General features: G+C 38.6%; 1 protein-coding gene across 1 annotated transcript in view; it reads right to left on the bottom strand.

Annotated features, from left to right (window-relative positions):
- Positions 1–19,576, bottom strand: part of ctnnd2a (catenin (cadherin-associated protein), delta 2a) — a 235,849-nt gene that overhangs the window by 22,588 nt on the left and 193,685 nt on the right. Inside the window, exons 19-20 of the mRNA XM_040126585.1 lie at positions 17,328–17,501; positions 12,465–12,615 (exon numbers count right to left, since the gene is read on the bottom strand). Of these exons, the coding sequence (XP_039982519.1) occupies positions 12,465–12,615; positions 17,328–17,501 (325 nt within the window). The remainder of the gene's footprint in view (positions 1–12,464; positions 12,616–17,327; positions 17,502–19,576) is intronic.

Here is a 19,576-nt window from a genome sequence, read left to right as displayed (position 1 = left end):
AGATAGAAAACCCATAAACTAAACTAGTGAGAGGGTGGAGCAGATGGAAGCAATGCCATTTGTCGTAAAGGGGAGTTTAAGGCAGTGTTGTGAGCATGGATTTTAAAGACTGAATACTAGAAGTTGAGGACAAAACTACCTACATGTAACCCAAGCTCCCCCACACAGTAAGGTATTGTAGTCAGTATCATGCCGGTGTTAGATCAAACATGGTTAAGATAAGACATAAATTAATTGCATCCCCAAAATATAGATTGTTTTAGTTTAGATGGGAGTAGTTTGTTGACTATTTAGATATTTGCATTTGCATATATATAGACAAATATTTATATTTTGCAATCATTACACTTGGGGCATATGGGCTATAATATGGAAACAATTAGCTGATATTGCCTGCAGTGTTTCTGAGTCAGCTACTCTGCAATGCTCAATGGAGTTTCCCATCAGAGTGAGAACACCAGATATGAAGATGACTGAGGGGAAGGGCTAATAAAGGAAAAATCAGAGCAAATAGGTCATGACTAGAATAATGGTGGACAGGAGAGGAATTGAAAAGATGAGAGGAAAGAGGTGATTGAGCTGACTGAGGTGGTGTGTGCAGATGCATCAAACATGAGGAGTAGTTAAAGGGTAAGAAATGCCTTGACCATCCTAAAACTTGTCAGTTACTTTAGAATCATCTTGAGCTCCTGGGACAAAACCTACAGGTCATGTTTCAAGTAAAGAAAGAATTCATTTGGATGCAGATGTGATTGTTGAATAATGAACCATGCTTGAAATGAGGTTAATTTTTTAACAAAATCCACTCAATAGAACCACTAGGACAAACCCTCTTACACTGAGGCACACTAAAAGGCACGCTTAAATCAACTGAGCATCTCCTTGAGCATGAATCAGTCTACCCTCTCTGTGACATGATTTGCTAGAAATTACAAAACCTTGCCATTTAAAACAGTGCAGGCTATGAAAAGCTATGTGAGTCACTGTCTCCTAAATTTTACAAATGCAAGTCCTCCACAGAAGTGCTGGATCAGATAAATGGTAAATGGACTGCACTTAAGTGGATGAAAAACAGGAAGTGCTACTGTAAGTGTTAAATCCACTGTCATATCATCTTCAAGTGGACCATTACATCTTCTTTGGCAGTGGAGAAAACTGAGCCCAAAATACTCAATTTGCAATACATGCAAATTGCTTTTGGATTTTACTGAGAGTTTTTTCATTGGTTTTGAAATAATGGTTCTGAACAACTAATTTTTGTAGCAACAGTACAAAACTACTGAATACTTATCCTACTGCAAAGCAATGCATAACGCAGGAAAATCAGATGTCACCATCAACCTTCATAAAGTAAGGGAGCATACACTCACACACAGAAGAATGTACATGATTTTATATATATATGTCCTTTTAGAACAACACTTCAAATTCCCAAATGCACACATGCAGGCACACACTGAAACTTAAAAATGTGCACATACATACATGCATGCACAGTCACACACTCACACAAACAAATACACACACACAAACTATATAAGGATGAAGTTGTGAGATAATGAAGCAAGTGTTATCTCAGGCTGGCAGGTTAAACAAAGGTTAAAGGGTCATTGTCTTTTAGCTTTGAGGACAAAGTTAAGTGACATCCTAAGAGGAAGACTCATTAGTTGACTGACTTGAATCAGAATGACTGATTTCCTAGCTGATGAATGCCTGGATAATTTGCTGAAGACTTGCCTTATTAATGATCTGACTAATTTCTGAGTGAGCAAATGAATTAATCACTGACTGTCTGCATGACTAATTTACTGGCTGGATAATTTACTGTCTGACTGCCGGAAAATTTACTGCATGAATGATTGACAATTTATTGACTGGCTGACTGACTGATTGAGTGAGTGACTAATTTATCAACTGACTGTAGGGAACCCAGTAATAACAACAGGAGTATACAGAAAAGATGTGGAAAATATTAGGGAAATATCTGTGTGTGTGTGTTGCTCTAAGTATTTTCCACTTACAGACAGATACTTTGGTAAACTGGTGTCAGCATATCCTTAAAATATGCTTGCATGTGTGTGTGTTTGTATACAGATGTGTGTGCATGCAGATCAGTCTCTGCAACATCATCACATTCATTCCACAGGGGGTAAGTGCAGTATGAGGAAGATGAAATGGAAGGAGAGAGAGGAAGAGAGGCTGAAAGAGGAGTGGGAAACAGTACAGTAGTCATATATATTTAAGAGAGAAGAAGTGGAACGGGAAGAATGACTGAGAAAAGAAAAAGAAAGTTTAGCCTACATATAACATACATAACACCTTCATAACTGAAGAATCAAACGGAAAGGCCCTTGTTACTTCCAACCCTTTTAATAACACATTTTGTTAGAGGAAGACACCACCCCCTCATAACTACTGAGTGCTAAGAGGCATTACTGAAAGCCTCACACACCACACCTTGACAATACACATATACAGCCATACATGCACATCAATACACATCTCACCTGAACATACATTTTGTTCATCATCCCACTTTTCTGGCTGTTGGCTTCAATTTTTGGTTTGTTTATTTTGTTTTTTGGGATATTTCTCCTAAGTTATTTGTTTTGATATTAAATGTTTTTTTATAAGACACTTTTTTTTTAAAATCTCAACTTCACAATGTAATTTTTTGTCCTTTGGGGGATTTATTGTATTTTTTATTATCTTACAGTGTTTTATCATAGAACAAATATTAAACAAAGCTGTGATCAGACACCACTTTAGCCAAATCAAATCTGGCCTTTTTTCTATAACCAGAAACTATGACACCCAGAGGGCGCAAGTAGCATATTGATGAATTATAGATTAATACAAATGAGAGGGAGTTAAAGCACTTTCCTAATGTCAATGCAAAATTCAACACATTTCAAAAGATAAATCTTTTGATGTGCTCAGTACCCTGATGAAGACATTATTTTTTAAAATACTGTGTTTTGATTACTACTAAATATACAATTTATCTCTAAGAAGTTTTAGGCCTTTGGTTAAAAAATAACTAATCTGAATGTGTTACAATAAGTGCAGCTGTATAAAAAGTGTAATTAATCTCCATATTGTAGTGTTCGCAACCAGATGCCGAGCTAAATGCCAAAGCCAGGAACTTCATCTAACAATTGTTCCTGTAATGTAACAGTCATCTCAGGTAATCATGCAGTAAGGAAAGAAATAAGAGAGTTGGGGAGCAAATTGAGATGGATTTTTTTATGAGCAAGTGGCAGGTCTCTCTACTTAAAGTCTTACTGTGACAGCACAGTGGTGCTGGAGTGCAATCTCCCCTCTCCTCTTACATCTACTTGCTCTGTCACTGAAATGTGAGCTATACCTGGAACGCGCCCTGTGCTGATCACTGCACAGTCTAATAAACCTGTATTACACAGCTCCTCCGATAAAGCTATCTTCATCTGGGAGGCAGAGCTGGTAATGTATTCTTGTGCTGCATTCCCTCATGTGTCTCTAACTCCTGCTGAGCAGGGCATGCTTCACCTGGGCCATAATGGCTTTTTTAATTTAAGGAGCTCCAATTACCCTCAACAATGGACTGATTTGATTGTTTACTGATGGAGAAAGGAGAGTGTTATTGAAGCAAAATTGGAGGTAATTGTCTGAGGGAAATTTGGAGAAAGATGAAATGGCTTGATTGGTTGTGGCGTCTGACTATCTGAGAATAAAGGATGGTTAATACACAGTTATCAGTGAATGGGTTGGGTCTCTGAGATGGGTTGCTGTAAGCTTACGGGTATCAAATGCTTTTGGCTATATTACATTTCTAAAGCCTTTCTGGGTTCTTTAATTATGTTCTGGGCTGAATAAAAGCCCATGATACAATGAAAGTTTACCATCTTAATAAAGACCCTTTCACGATGGACAAAAATCCCACCTGCCTTTTGTCTTCAGTGGGAAAAGGTGCAATCGGCAATTACTCCCAGAGTCAAATCACTCTACAGCAATCATGGGTATTTATCCGCTCAAGGTCTGATCGGCAGTGATGGAAAATGACACCAGGGTGGACACGCTAATTTTTGAATGCAGCCACGACATAAGTTTTAAAAACACACATTTACCGACCGAATCTGACCAGATCACCAACCCGCTGATACAAGGAGACAGGACAGATCAATTTTACCATTCTGCATGGTGGCTAGCAGCTCACTCTCAGCTAAAAATAATAAACTATTTTTCTCAAAAAGTCACGTTAACATGCCATCCCTTCTTGTGGGACAACTCATCTACTGGCAATGCAAAAGGAGTCATAACCTTTTTTAGAGGTTTTACCTGTGTTTAAAAAACCTGCATATACATATTAATTTTGGTGTAAAAAAGGTATAATAGACAAACAGTAGGTAGTTTAGCCTGTAGCTGTGAAATCATTTGGAGTTGTGAGAAAAGAAACTTAGAATGTGATAACTGCTGTCTGAACGGCCCATTGTGAACACTTTTAGTTTTGAATTTTGGGTACATTCATGTGTATAACTGTGTTTTATGATCATATTTGAAAATATATTCATGTTAAAACCTTGTTCCCCCGATGTGTTGATTTGATATCAGTCAGTAGAATCACAGCGTAGGTTAAAATGTGGTATATTATGAGGTTTTACGCAATAAATGCCGTATGATCATAGGGCTGTATGCAATAGCTGCTACTAAAATATTCAGTAACAAAATTAGTATTTTGTGCAAGTGCCCCTCTTAAAAAGAAGTTAATAAAACAAAAGGAGGTTAGCTCCATGGTTTAACTCCCATACCTGCAAATAATGCGAAAACTTGAAAGGATATGGCATTCTACTAATCTGGAAGAATCCCGCTTAGCCTGGCATGATAGTCTTAAAACACAGAGGAAGGCCCTCTGTAATGCCAGAGCAGGCTATTACTCATCATTCATACAAGAAAATAAAAACAACCCTAGGTTTCTTTCAGCACTTTAGCTAGGCTGACAGCCATAGCTCCATTGATCTATGTATTCCTATAGCTCTCAGTAGTAATGATTTGATGAGCTTCTTTAATGATACAATTCTAACTATTAGAGACAAAATCCATCACCTCCTGCCCTAAACCGGCACTGTTTTATCTTCAAACACAGGAACCTTAGAAACAGCTGTAAAACCTGATATATATTTATAGTTTTTCTCCCATTGACCTTCGCCAACTAACTTCAACAATGTCTTCATCTAAACCATCAACTTGTCTCTTAGACCCCATCCCAATTAGGCTGCTTACGGAAGTTTTAGATATAATCAATCTGTCTTTATTAACAGGCTATGTACCGCAGTCCTTTAAAGTAGCTGTAATTAAACTTCTTCTTAAAAAGCCTACTCTTGATCCAGATGTTTTAGCCAACTATAGACCCATATCTAACCTTCCCTTTCTCTTTAAGCTACTTGAGAAAGCTGTCCCTAATCAGTTGTGCGACTTTCTACATAATAATAGTGTATCTGAATATTTTCAGTCAGGATTTAGAGTGCATCATAGCACAGAGACAGCACTGGTGAAAGTTACAAATGATCTTCTAATTGCACCAAAGGATTTGTCTCCGTACTTGTCTTGTTAGATCTTAGTGCTGCATTTGACACTATTACAGAGACTGGAACATTTAACTGGCAATAAAGGAACCACTGTAAGTTGGTTTATGTCTTATTTATCAGATTTCAGTTTGGGCACTTTTGTGCACAATCATTGTAAAAATCAAGCCCATCCTGTCTCAAAAAGATGTACAAAAACTAGTCCGTGCTTTTTTTACTTCTAGGCTGGATTATTGCAACTCGTTATTATCAGGCTTTCCAACCAAATCTCTAAATATTCTCCATCTGATCCAGAATGCTGCAGCATGAGTACTGACAGGAACTTGGAAAAGAGATAATATTTCTCCTGTTTTAGCTTCTCTGCATTGTAAAACCAAGAATAGAATTTAAAATCCTCCTCCTCACCTACAAAGCTCTTAATGGTCAGGCACCATCATATCTTAAAGAGCTCATAGTACCTATTTTACCCCACTAGAACACTGCGCTCCCAGAATGCAGGCTTACTTGTGGTTCCCAGAATATCCAAAAGTAGAATAGGGGGCAGAGCCTTCAGTTGTCAGTTGGCAGACACCCTCTCCACGTTTAAGAGCTTAAAAGCTTCCTTTTTGATAAAGCTTATAGATAGGACTGACTTAGGCTTGGCTTGAACAGTCCCCTAGTTATGCTAATATAAGCCTAGAATGCCGGGGGACTTCCCATGATGCACCAGGCTCCTCTCTCCTCCTCTTCCTCTCCATCTGTAGGCATTCATATCCCATCAAAGATTGTTACTAACTTGGCTTTTTCTCTCTCCTGTAGTTTTGTGCTTTTTCGTTTCTCTCCTCTCTACTCCTGTCACTTTCTGCAGGTATTTCTGCTTCTACAGTTGCAGAGTCTGGATCTGTGACTGCAAACCACCTACTGCCCCCCTAATCCTGCTCAAGACCCACTGCTTCAGTTATCAGTTACTGTATAGTGCTATGCCCCCCCTTTTTTCTCTCAACCCAGCTGAACGAGGCAGACAGCTGCCCGCCATGAGCCGGGTTCAGTTCAAGGTTTCTACCCGTTAAAAGGGAATTTTTCCTTGCCACTGTTGCCAAGTGCTTGCTCATGGGGGAGTGCCAGGTCTCTGTAAATATAACTATAAAGAGTACCGTCTAGACCTGCTCTATATTAAAAGTGCCCTGAGATAACCTCTGTTATGATTTCGGGCTATATAAATAAATTGGAATTGAAATTGAATTGATAGTGTTTCAGTGCCTCTGTATGATTTGACTCCCAGGATTGATTTAATCAGAAGTACATCACATCATCGACAGAGGGCACCAGATTCAAAGGCAGAGGGTGTTCGTTTCCAGTCTGTGGGAATATTCCTTTATTCAAAACATTAAAGTGATTTGATTAAGGCCTTTGGATGTCTGCCTCTGAGATCTCAAACTGAATATAAGACTGTACACCAAAATTATGTCAACACACAAACCCTGGAGATATTCTCGGACATCAAGACATTGTCATTGAGGAAGGGAGGGAGTATTTTATTGACACCAATTTTACTTATTTTCCCCTTAATATCCATATTATAAGAAAAAAATGCAGCATTCTAATGGGTTCTGGATGATGGGCTTAATTGGAAAACAGCAACAAAGAAGTGAGAACATAAATCACATACTGTATACACACACACACAGACATGCAAACGTGGGCACACACACACACACACACACACACACACACACACACACACACACACACACACACACACACACACACACACACACACACACACTCTGTGGTCACCAATTATCTACATCCTCACATCCTCATTGGGCCAAGACAGATGACCTCCAATATCAGCCTGATTTCCTATTGCAATGTGTATTCTTTTCCTTTCCTTTATGAATAAATAAAATTAAATGCAGGGGAGAGTACAAACAGATGAAACTTAGCAGGTTTAAAGAGGTCAGAAATGGAGGTAAATTAGAAAGTGCCATGTTGTCACTTCCCTGTTATAAAATATTCTGTCTTTCTGTGTCTGGTGCTTTTCACACCAGTTATATCTCGCCCTCTGCGTCCCTCTTTGATGTCTGTGGGTGACAGGTTTACAGTGTAAACTGTAGAGGAAGGATAGAGAGACACAAAGCAAGTAAGAGAGGGAGAGGGTCTTCATTAAAGACACTCTACTGACATGAGGAAGATGCCTGTAATTATGTACACACTCACAGTGACAGAGACTACAGAATTCCCGTTAGATGGTTAGATAAAGTTATACAGCTTCTCAATGATTAACAGTAGGTGGATCAGTGGGTAGGTGGAGACATTTTCTTTAGTAAAATCATTAGGACAGTGGTGGACTTGAATATGTCATTTAAATATTTACTAAAAATTAAATAGACTATATCTGTGCACCTCCCAAGATAACCTGAACACGAGCCCAATCCTGGACATAGACCAAAAAAGACCACAAAGAAAATCTCATTGTTGTATGTATTCCCTCTTTTCTCTTTATTGCTCTCTATCTCTATTTTTCTGTCTGATGACAGACTGGCACAGTAGAGCAGAGGATGAAGAATAAGAGAACAAAGTGTGCTGATAAAAGCAATGTCAGACCCTCATACACAAGGGATTCATCCTGAAGGCAACACAGAAATTTCATAAAGTGTGTATCAGTTTAGTGTCAGGCACTGGACATGTCCACACTGTCTCGCTACCCTTCCAAAGTTGTTAATTGTAACCACAGAGAGGTCTGTTGACAGCAGGGATGGCAAAATATATAAAAGTTGGCGCTGGTGAGGACATGACAAAATGGAGATTCTCTGCTGATCTAAAAATATTTGGACCGGCCATGAATCTACAACCTTGGTTAAGCACGTAATAAAATGTTTAGATCAAAGGCTTGAAACCAGTGACTTTTCTACACCTTAGTTACATCAACAGTACCTGACCTCTAATGAACACACACTCTCACACATACACATACATCTGCAATTAATGCAATTAGTGACATCCCTGTGCCGCACTACTTCTGTTCCCACAGTAACACTCCCTAGCACTGATGTCATCAATTCAAGACACAAAGAGCGAGAAACTGAGAGGGAAAGTGAGGCCTTATAAGCTCATGTCTGAAATGACACAGGAAGGAGACAGAGAGGGAGGTGTGGGTGTGGGATAAATGGATGAGAGGAGGAGGAGGAAGGAAGAGAAACAAACTTTCAGAATGAGATGGATAAAAGTGGCATTATACTCATGTTGTAGACAAGAAGGTGAGCACGACAATGTACAGTGAAAATGAGGGGAGGTGTAAGCCAATAAGAAATGTGGTGAGACATAAGAAAGCAGGAGAAACAGGAAGAGAAGGGAGAAGACGGAGAGAGAAGAAAGGATAGACTTAATTATCTTGATTACTTCATTGGCATATATTTATGCACCAATCCAATGTTGTTAGTATTCATTTTATTCATCTGATGTTTCTTTGAGGTTTCACATTTTGCTTTTGGTTTTCACAAAAAAACATCAAAAAACTTATGAGTGCCTGGCCTCTACCTCTTTTCTGTCGACACGTATCATCTCACACCTTGCCAAGAGCAAAGGCCCAACCCTGACTGATCGCTCTCACTTTTCTCTTTCTCTCTTTATTTTCTCTCTTTCTCTCTGAGACTTCCTGTCTTTTTGTGTTAATGTGTGACATTGACTCTGACTGTCACTTTCTGTCTCATTTACCATTTGGCCATCTCAACAGAGTGAAAGAAGTTGATTGAGTTGATTTTTATTGGAAACTGTCACTGTTAGCTAGCTACACAGTGCCAACTTATCATCACAGTCTTATTAGATGCAGTAAATATGCAATAAATAATTTTTATATTGAACAAATGAACCCTGAGAAGGTTGCTAGTAAAAACAATCCCACTGACAATCAGCAACACACCCTGCAGCTCCATGCAGTTTCTGGCTGCTTTTAGCTCATTATTTTTTGTTTACCAGTCCCTAAAACCACAAAGTAACTCCATATTAAATATTTTAAGCCAAAAAGATAAAAAGACAAATTTACTGAGTGGCTCGTGAAGAAACTTTAGTAAAATGCCATGAATATTTACATTCTTAAGCATGCAATGGGATAGGATGGCTATGTTGCTCTTACTTTTTTGGATATACAGTATACGGCATATACACGTGTTTGCTAACATGCTGGTCATAAGAATGTGATAAAGACTGAACTGGGCCGTTCAGGAGTTTTTCTGTCACTCAAAGCTCAGATGGCTCAAGGCAGCTTTTGTACATCTGGTTTTGAGGAATTGAACCAAAATGAACCCAAAACTGCCCGTTTCACAATAACCTATTGGTTAAATGAGACTGTTTACTTTTTAAAATAATGTTAATTAAATGACTGACAAAACCACAACAATCTTTCTCAAGATGTCTGTTTTCTTTCCTAGATTTATCTATTTTTAAACCAACCTGTCAACACATCCCTGATGCTGCCAGCCACACTTGCGATGGGAGAATGATGATCTGCAATACCAAAAATTTTCTCTGTCTCAATAATATATTTTAACTTGCCTCTATTACCCTTTCCCTGTCTCATTGTCTGTATCTTAAGTATCTAAGAAATAACACTGGGAGAGTTAATCATACGCAGGACTTAGACCATGTTATCCTGCAACTCAATAAGTCAAGTATGTGTTCAAATGAAAATGCTAAACAAATTTGAATTGATTTTCCCTTGTGAATTTGCAAGTAATTACATTATTCAATCAGTCTGTGTTTTGCCTTTCTCTCTATGAAGCACCCATTCATTACAGTGTCTAATTGCTATAAAAGACTTAAAGTAAAAATATACCAATACCTCTAATTTTTTCTCTATTTTCTCATTTTAAAAGGTCAAATGTAAGAACTGATTAAATTGTGTCAGTATGTGGGATGGTTTTCTCTTCAATTTTATTCAAATTAAACATTTATTTTGACGACTTAAGAGCAAATGGCTCAGTTGGACTTAATGTAAAGACAGCTGAAACAGCATTTTGACCTTGGAATACTATATTATTCTATTAAAATAAACAGAAATTAAAATGTTATGCTTCAATAAAATTATTAAACTCTACCTGGTCGGTGGAAGGGGAAACACTAACACGCCACACTAACAATTTTGCTTGAATTGATATGGAACAGTGTTTGCCAGTTGATCTGTATCAATTAGATAAAAACAACCACAAATCTTACAGTGAGCATTTTATTCCATGTGTATTTAAACGATTTCTTCTTCCACGTTTCATCATCATGTATCTCGTTACAGTGAAAATAGATTTGGAAGGTAATTTTACCTATATTTATTTGAACAATCTTTGAAGAGTTAAGTTTACCCACATTTTTATGCTGATATATTCTAAATCTGCTTTATAAAGACAGTAAGCTCTGTCCTTACAATGCCAAAATGTTCCCACATCGATGGCTTCAAACAAAAATTTGTCTACACAACCGCAGAAAGACATGTACACACCAACACGCACACAGTAAAAACATATCTCAGTGTGTCAGGTTAACTAGTGATCCCTAGTCCCTAGTTGTGATGATGCTACCAGTCAGTAAGCCTGACTGAGGATCACTCATTATCAGAGTGTACTTTTCAAAGCCCCATGCAAACCTTTGAAGTGATCATCTCTTCTGCTACAGTATCTGTCTCCGATTCTCCCTCCTTCTTCAGTCTTTCTCTCTTCAAATACATATTAACTACCACATTATTTCCCTTACTCACTTCTTGCCCTGTCTTTCTTAAAGAAGCTAATTCTCTCACACACCAATAAAAACACCTTGGCCTTGGTTAAACAAGTTGTCATGCAAAATGATAGAAACAGAAATCAAACTGTTATATTTTCCATAACCATCACACTGTCCATCATGGTGTATTAATGTATGACAGCTGTAGAGCGCTTCAATTTTAGATCACATGATGACATTTAAAACCTCACTTAAGATTTCAGCTCATTATACAGAATTGATAGTTTTAGTTTGTCATTACCAATTAACTATCTCAATCCATAACATAATTTAATGGGACAAAATCACACATCAGAAGTTCTCCACCTGGCTAACATGGGCCAAGCCAGGTTAACCATTGTACTATTTCACTGCTAAAAGGCAGAGGTGGCTACAGGCTAGCATTTGTTTTAAATTACTTCTAACTGATGTAACTGGCTACAGGCTCACTTGAACACAAGCTCTTGACATGCATCTGAGTATAAATGGAGGAATCTCTTTCTGTCTGTATTTCTAACTTCTTGACAACTGCTCATCGACTTCACACTTCGCAGGTGTATTGCTGAGGACCCAAGAGTGCAGTGTCAACTGTGAAACTTTTTGGATTAGCAGTTCTCGAAAAAAGCTTCAAACATTGATTCTCTACATGTTCCTCGACATGAGGACAAAGACAGAACTACACTACAAGGGCAGTGCAGCATCTGGACAATTTATAGCATACACATGCCAGGGTTTTAAGAAAGGCGGAACTCAGCTGTGACGGCACTTTCTACACTGTCACCCAGACACTATCTTAAGCAGATTGGAATAACCAACTCCAGCAGTAACAAACGAGACCGACAAACCACACACACTTCAACCCAGGAGGGATTCCTAGCAATCAGCCCCAACCGACAAGCACATTTTGAACAGGCACTGCAATAATACTCTAAATGGGAATAGTGTGAGAGGAACAGATCACAGTAGAACAGCTATGAGAGAATGCTATTAGAAACGAAAATGGGCTTCATGTTGATCTTCACAAACAACAAACATAGCAACTCAGCATAACAGTGCAGGTGTCTAAATTCATGTGACCTTATAAAGATTAAAAATGCAAATGATCCATGCAATGACTTTGTCTAACAGTTGGGGGGATGGTTTCAGCTCTTGCAAAAAGCCTTTATTTGTACTCACCAATGAGCTCCTTGTTCCTTATGTCCAGGGCCATATTTCTGAGAGCTGTGGCCACGGCACACACCACTTTGTCGTTGTCTATCCTCAGTAACTCCACCAGGATGGGAAGGCCTTTCTCCTTACGGACAGCAGCCCGGATGTACACTGACCACTGACAGGGAGAAAGAAGTGGTAAGATAGTTAAACAGCAAAAATTGGCTACAGTGGGGGAGGGTTATATTTACAGTTAAGGTCCCACACTAGGGAATTGAAATGAAAGGAAGGAAAAACTGTAATATAATTCAAACAAACAAAAAAAAATTGAATCCATTAATAGTAAAAAACACTTTAGAATTTTCTTCGTAACAGGAAGATTATAGGAGTTTTGTGACAATTAGCAGCAAATAGCTAAGAATTAGAATTGAAAAAAAAAATCTATTTTTGCAAACTAGGTTTTACTTTTCCAGCTTTATTCATCATTTTTAACATTCTACTTTTTGAATGAGATTAAGGGGATGCAAGACATCCACTTGAGACAACAATTACATTTCTGTCCACAGAGCATGGCAAACAAAACAAAGGGCACTGCAACAATAACAACACTATTCTCCTACTTGCTAGTGACACAATGCTTGTTTGGCCCACTTTATAATGAACACATTGTGATCAAACATGACTTTCAATCAATTAATTTAATTTCTTCCACTGTCTTTTCGTCACTGTGTTGACTATTTTCTTTCTTTCTTTCTTTCTGTCAGAGACTGCCTGTGATTTAAAGTGGTTGTGGTAGGAAAATAGGAAAAGATACAGACAAAGCACAATGGGCAAGGTCAAATGGGAGCTGTTACATTCAGGGGCAATATGAGAGCAACTGAGGCATTAAAATGACTCACAAGTGTACTGTAAGAGGGAGAATTATATGAACCAGAGAGAAAGGTTTCAAGCTTCGAGACCACTCTATCCTCCCTAAAAATTTATCAAGGTACACTTAAATGGACTACTCCACCTTTAATGGCTTAAGTGGTGCCATCTTGTGGGTCAACTGTAAAGGACTGGGGAGGTCAAGAATGGATATCAGTAAGTGAAGTGTGAAGCTGAAAGTTTCTGTCAAAAGACTAATTTACCTTTTCAGGGTATATTATGTTTAACACAGTATTGTTTTTCTTAGAGACCAAAATGGGCAAACTATGGCTTATATAATCATTTTTGGAAATAATTCACCCTTGGAGGGAAATTATCATATGTTTTAGACAAGAGTTTAGTGAGCAGAGTGTAGAGTGTTCAAGCAGTACGCCAACACAGCTTCTTTGGAAACTGTTAGTAGTGGTATTGTCAGCCAGGAGAGGGAGCTTCCTCAGAGCAGACACAACAAAGTACAGAAATACATACACACACACACTCACACCTGCAGTGAGGCCCAAAAAAGAAAATGTGATTTCCTGAAGACCACCTGCCCCATCGTTTCCTCCTTGTCCTTTGTCTTCTTATGTAGCTCGCTCTCTCTTCATTTACCAATGGTAGCCCTCAGCAAACCAAAATCAGACACACACCTCCCTCAAAAATCAACATGACATCCCTCTCAAACAGTGTTTTTGCCTGTCTCTTGATCCTTCTTGAGTGTTGTCATATAAAGGCAACACTTCCATCATCTTTTGACTAATCATTTTTCGACCACTTACATATTTCCATAACCAGTTATGTCAGATGCAGTGTTATAATTTCAAGGTGATTCAAAGGTTACACCCTCACACTTTCTGCTTTTTACTCTTATTTACACCTCCCTCAAGGTTACAGATGACCTCACCAATATGACTACATGCAACCATACTCTCCAATATGAACGAATGACTCACACATTATTACCATCAAGCTGCTTCCATCAGTCAGCTGCTGTTGAACCCTGGCTTAACTCCCTGGTGTGTTCAGGCTTGGAGCCTTTACATTATTACAGTAATTGCATTGTTACTGAACAATTTTATGTACTACAGAGCACATAAAAACATGGGATTGTGCTCACAATATTTCAAAGTCAGCAGGATGGTACAGTAAGCAAACAGATCATTATTCCAATTGATTGCATCTTTGGGCTGTTTATCTTCTGCACTGTGGCATTTAATACAACCAGATAAGCCTTTGAACTTTTATATAGACTGACCTGAACTTTGACCAGATGATCAGGGTTACAAAATGCTTGTTGAAAAACCTTCAACCTGCCTTAATGCCTTTGTTGATATCTAAACCCATTTCAGTGGATATTTACCTGCCGAGAAATATATATTTATTACTCAGGAAGGTCATTCTGTTTAACAATTGGCAATCCTGTAAAATGATCATCTCTCACTGAGAATCTATCCTTATATAATTTGTATTTACTGTGTTTCTAAGCATTCACAGCATTTGAGGGCAAGCTTATGATGAATCCCTTCCTTTCACAATAATGGACGATGGAATGGATATAAAAGCATGAAAAAATAAAAATAAAAGCAATAAGTACAAAGACTACAAGAGCACCAACATCACAGTCATACACTCTAAGGTCAAAATATCAGTGATTGCTAGATTGCTTATCTTTTTATGGCCTTACAAAGATTTGGTTTTGCTTCTAATTTGATTTCCTTGATTAGACACATCCCCTTCAGCCTTTGTTTTCACGCATTGTCAATATTCCGATGCTTTTGATTTACATAGCGGGACCCGTCAAGGTGCCCTATGAGCCCACTCCTTTTTGCCGTTGCCAAAGAGCTGCTCGCAATCGTTATGTGTAATAATCAACAGATAGCTGGGGTGTGGAGGGGGGGTATTGAACATAAAGTTTTGTTGTATGCTGATTACTTGCTTCTATACCTCTCTAAGCTTGCCATTTCTCTGCCAGCCACCTTAGAATTATTGGAACTTTTTAGAAAATTTTCTGGTTACAAACTGAACCTCAATAAGAGTGAACTCTTCCCGATAAATAAAGAAGTGCTCAAGCTCCACTACACAGACATCCCTTTGAAGCTTGCCGAAGACAGTTTTAAATATCTTGGTGTCTGCATTACTAGGGAGTTAAAAAATCTGTTTAGGTCAAACTTCTCTGTTTTACTGTAACAAGCAAAAGAGCTCCTTGCCAAATGGTGAACACTCACCCTCTCTCTCACTAGGTGAATAAAATCTTTCAAAAGGAAGCTTCTACCTAGGTTTCTTCATCTTTTTCAGTTTCCAGTTTTTATTTCCAAATCTTTCTTTAAGATTTGATTCTATTATTTCTTCATATATTTGGAATGGTAAACATCATCGATTGCGGAAATCCTTCCTTCAGCGACCAAAATGAGTAGGGGGCATGGCTTTTCCTCAGTTCCAATTCTACAAGTGGGCTGCAGACATCCGTTGCTTGTCCTACTGGGTACATTCTCGTCTGGAATCTTTATGTCCAGGCTTGGTCTCTATGGAGGCTAGTGCATGCAGTCCAGTCTCATTGCCTTCCATTCTGAGTGCAGCACTTATCCTTGCCTGAGACATACCAAAAGGCCACCCAGTCATTGTGTGAATCAGGACGGAAAAACTTTAGTTTTCAGGCTCCCTCTCTTCGTAGTCCAATTGCAGGCAACAATTTCTATGCTCCATCCACCTTTGATGGCTCATTCCAGCCTTGGCATAATAAGGACTTGAAATGTTTGAAAACCTCGTTATCAATAACAGTTTTGCATCTTTCTCTCAACTGACAGATAAATTTGGTATACCCAGAACCCAATTTTTCATATACATACAAGTCAGACATTTCATGCTATGCCTTATACCCCAATTTATGGAAAAAAGACCCTCACAACCCCATGGACACATTTCTGTCTTTAGACCCTACCCTAAAAGGACCAATGCGAGTTCTGTATTCTTCCATTTCAAACTTAAGCTGCTCCCCCTTTTCGACTATTAGAACTGCATGGGAACAGGACCTAGATTTTAAGATTTTCAGATGACATTTGGGACTTGGCCTGTAAGATACACTCCTTTATGCCCGCATCATGCACTTACACAGTTCAAAGTAGTACATCGTACACATAATTCCAAAACCAAACTCGTTAGAATTGACCCTGAGGTGGACCCTATCTGTGACAAATGTAAACGTGCCTGTGCCTTACTTCTTCATATGTTCTGGTCATGCCCTTGCTTTGCAGAATTTCGGAAATCAATGTTCCAAACTTTCTCTGAAATCTTATGATGAGAGTCTAACCCTTGGACTGCTGTCTTTGGCATTCCCCTACTAGAATTGGCGTTACCCAAAACCAAGCAAGGCTGGCCTTCACCTCTTTAATGGCTCGATGTGCTATACTATTCAAATGGAGACATACACTCACTCCCAATGGATTAGGGACGTTATGCTTGAAACATTATGTTTGAAACTTGAAAAAATTGGTTATTCCACTCAAAAGTCAGTGAATAAGTTCTACAGAGTATGGGGCCCTTTTCTATCCATTTTTAAGAAACTTGAGACTGTCAACTCTGAGTAACGGCTTCTAATTATTACCATTGTACTGCAATGATTTATTTATTATTTATTATTCTTTTCTTTGTTTTTTGTTTCTGTTTTTTGATTAATTTATTCTTGTTTTGTTTCTTAGATTTGTGGTTTTTATTTATTTATTTATTTATCTTTGTAACTTCGATACAACTTTTTTGGTTATTATCATTTGTGGGTTAATATGTGCCTGTTTTTGCAGGTTTAAGTCGTATACTTGTGTCTGTCGTATGTCAGCAGGATTCCTGGGGTTGGGATAACAGGAAAACTTATTTGTATTGTTCAACACTGACATTCAATAAATAAAAAATGCAATAAATAAATAAATAAGTACGTAAGTAATAAATAAATAAGATACACAGTTTGGGAAACATTTTAAACCTAGCTGTTACCTTCCAACTGCCTGCGGCCAGGTTCTGTAGAGCTCCAGCTGCTCCCTCCAGGGTGTCGGGATTTGAGCATTCAGACAACAGGGTGAGGTAAGGCTTGACAATGGTGGGGTGCCACAACATCTGAACCCCTTTGGGAGGCTCTGCCGTGTCTGGAAAAGGGCCCACACCATCCCACTGTGAGAGAGAGAAGACAGATTGGGACAGTTTTTTTTATGAAGTTTTATTCATGAAGAGATAGTTCAGTGAAAATTGTAAGCTCTTTTCTAACAATGACAATTTTTCCATTCAATTTTTGCATAACAACTTTGTACTTTGCCTCAGGAAAACTCAACACAAGGCTGAAAAGCAGAGTTTCATTTGCCTCTCTGTGATATCACAGGGTCTGGGATTACTCCAGTAGATTACTTCAGAAAGGTGAAAAAAAAGAGGGTGTGCAGTTATTTTTAACACACCTCAGCGGTGAATTTTGAAGGGGCAGAGAACACTGTTAATTAATTTCCCTACTCTTCGAGTTTGCTTTTGGCATTTGATCTGATTCCATACCTCAAAATTCATAACAAAAGATTTCTGTGTGTGACTATACTGTATATTCTCATGTGTTGAAGTGTTTGTGTTATGTCACAATAACTGCATCCACGTCTGAAAGCAAACTACATCTCCACCCTGTACACCCCAACCTATTAACAAGACTAGGTCAGAACCTAGTATATGGCTGGACCGCCCTTTATCTGTTTGCTTCTCTCCTACTCTCTGTGCTCACATGTACAGGATTTTAATGCAGCCCAATTCCCAATAAAGCTGTTCTCATTTACTTTTTCTGTTTATGTTGTCAGACAACGGAACAAATATGAAATAGTGACTGAAACATAGTAAGACATGTTAAATGTTAACCAGCAGTCTTTTCCAAGCCATTGTCAAGCTAATGCTCTGCACAGCTAAAGTCCTGATTTTATGACCGCAACGTTGTCTGACAAAATCAACATACAAATAAGTTAAAGACAAAAGCGATATCGGCTATATTTACTTGTAAAATGATCACTTCGAGCTTCTGCTCATTCGTCATCCTCTTAAGCTGCTGTACGGTCAACTGAATGAGACGCATAGAGAGATTTGGCTGCAGAGGTAAAGCCCAAACTCGCACTCGCAGGGTGATACTGATGACTCTCCTCTACCGAAAGTAGCTAAGGTTATTCCAGAAAGTTGCTAGAATTGTTGCTAGGTGCGAAAGTGCGAAAGTGTGAAAGTTGGTAAATTTAGTCATGAAGGAGCTAAGTTGGCAGCACTACCTGTAAACGTCCCCTGATGACGCAATAGAAACTGTTTGCACCAATCCATTTGAAAGAGCAATGGCCAAAGGGGAAACTCCAACTACTCGGGCAGCCGACCAATGATGTAACGTCAACTCACTCAGGCGTCATTCGGCTGACCAATGGTGTAACTTTATCACTCAGTCACTCAGTCAGTCATTCAGTCAGTCACTCAGTCAGTCATTCAGTCAGTCACTCAGTCAGTCAGTCACGGACATTCACTCATAGTGCTGGCCCCGCTTTTGCAGTCCAGCCAAATAGTCAAAGAGATCCTGTAAATCACTCCCTGTTATGTAGGAGAGAGTGGTGGAGGGGAGATATGGGACAGAAAAGAGATGCATGTGAAAAGAGAGAATATGAGACAATATTTCACTCCTATTTTTGCTTTGAGCGATAAACCTAAAGCTCCACACACCTCTTCTTTCTTTACCTCCATCATTCTCCTGTTCTCCACTAAAGTAGAGTCCCTTGATGTTTGAACCTCTTAGTTGAGTGACATGCCCATACCTCTTTCATGTGAATATGAACCCACAAATATCTCTCTCCTCTTTTATTTCTGTCTTTCCTCTCTTTTCTCTGCTGCTTGTCATTTATAACTTGTATCACTTTTTTCTACCGTTGATTTTTTTTGTCTACCTCTCTTTTGATTTGCCTCTCCCCTTTTTTCGTTTGCTTATCTCTCTTCCTATTTAGTCCTCTCTCCCTATTTTCTTATTCTATTTACATCCTTCTCTCTCCAGTTCTCATTGTTTCCTCTTCCCTACCAACCATCTTGGTTTTGCTCTACTGCTTCCCCTCCTCCTCACCTTGTCTCAAGGTAAACTATACTAGTGTGTGTCTTTAGAGAGATGCTGTGGAGTGTGTGCACATTTTTATCTATACATAGATTCTCTGATCATAAAATCAAAGTATTCTTATAGTTTGAAGTCTGTAGAGGTATTA

Source organism: Xiphias gladius, chromosome 5, assembly GCF_016859285.1.
Source record: "Xiphias gladius isolate SHS-SW01 ecotype Sanya breed wild chromosome 5, ASM1685928v1, whole genome shotgun sequence".
In the NCBI taxonomy this organism is placed as follows: domain Eukaryota; kingdom Metazoa; phylum Chordata; class Actinopteri; order Istiophoriformes; family Xiphiidae; genus Xiphias; species Xiphias gladius.
Note: the sequence above shows the minus strand (reverse complement) of the source record. Positions and strands in the feature narration are given on the sequence as shown.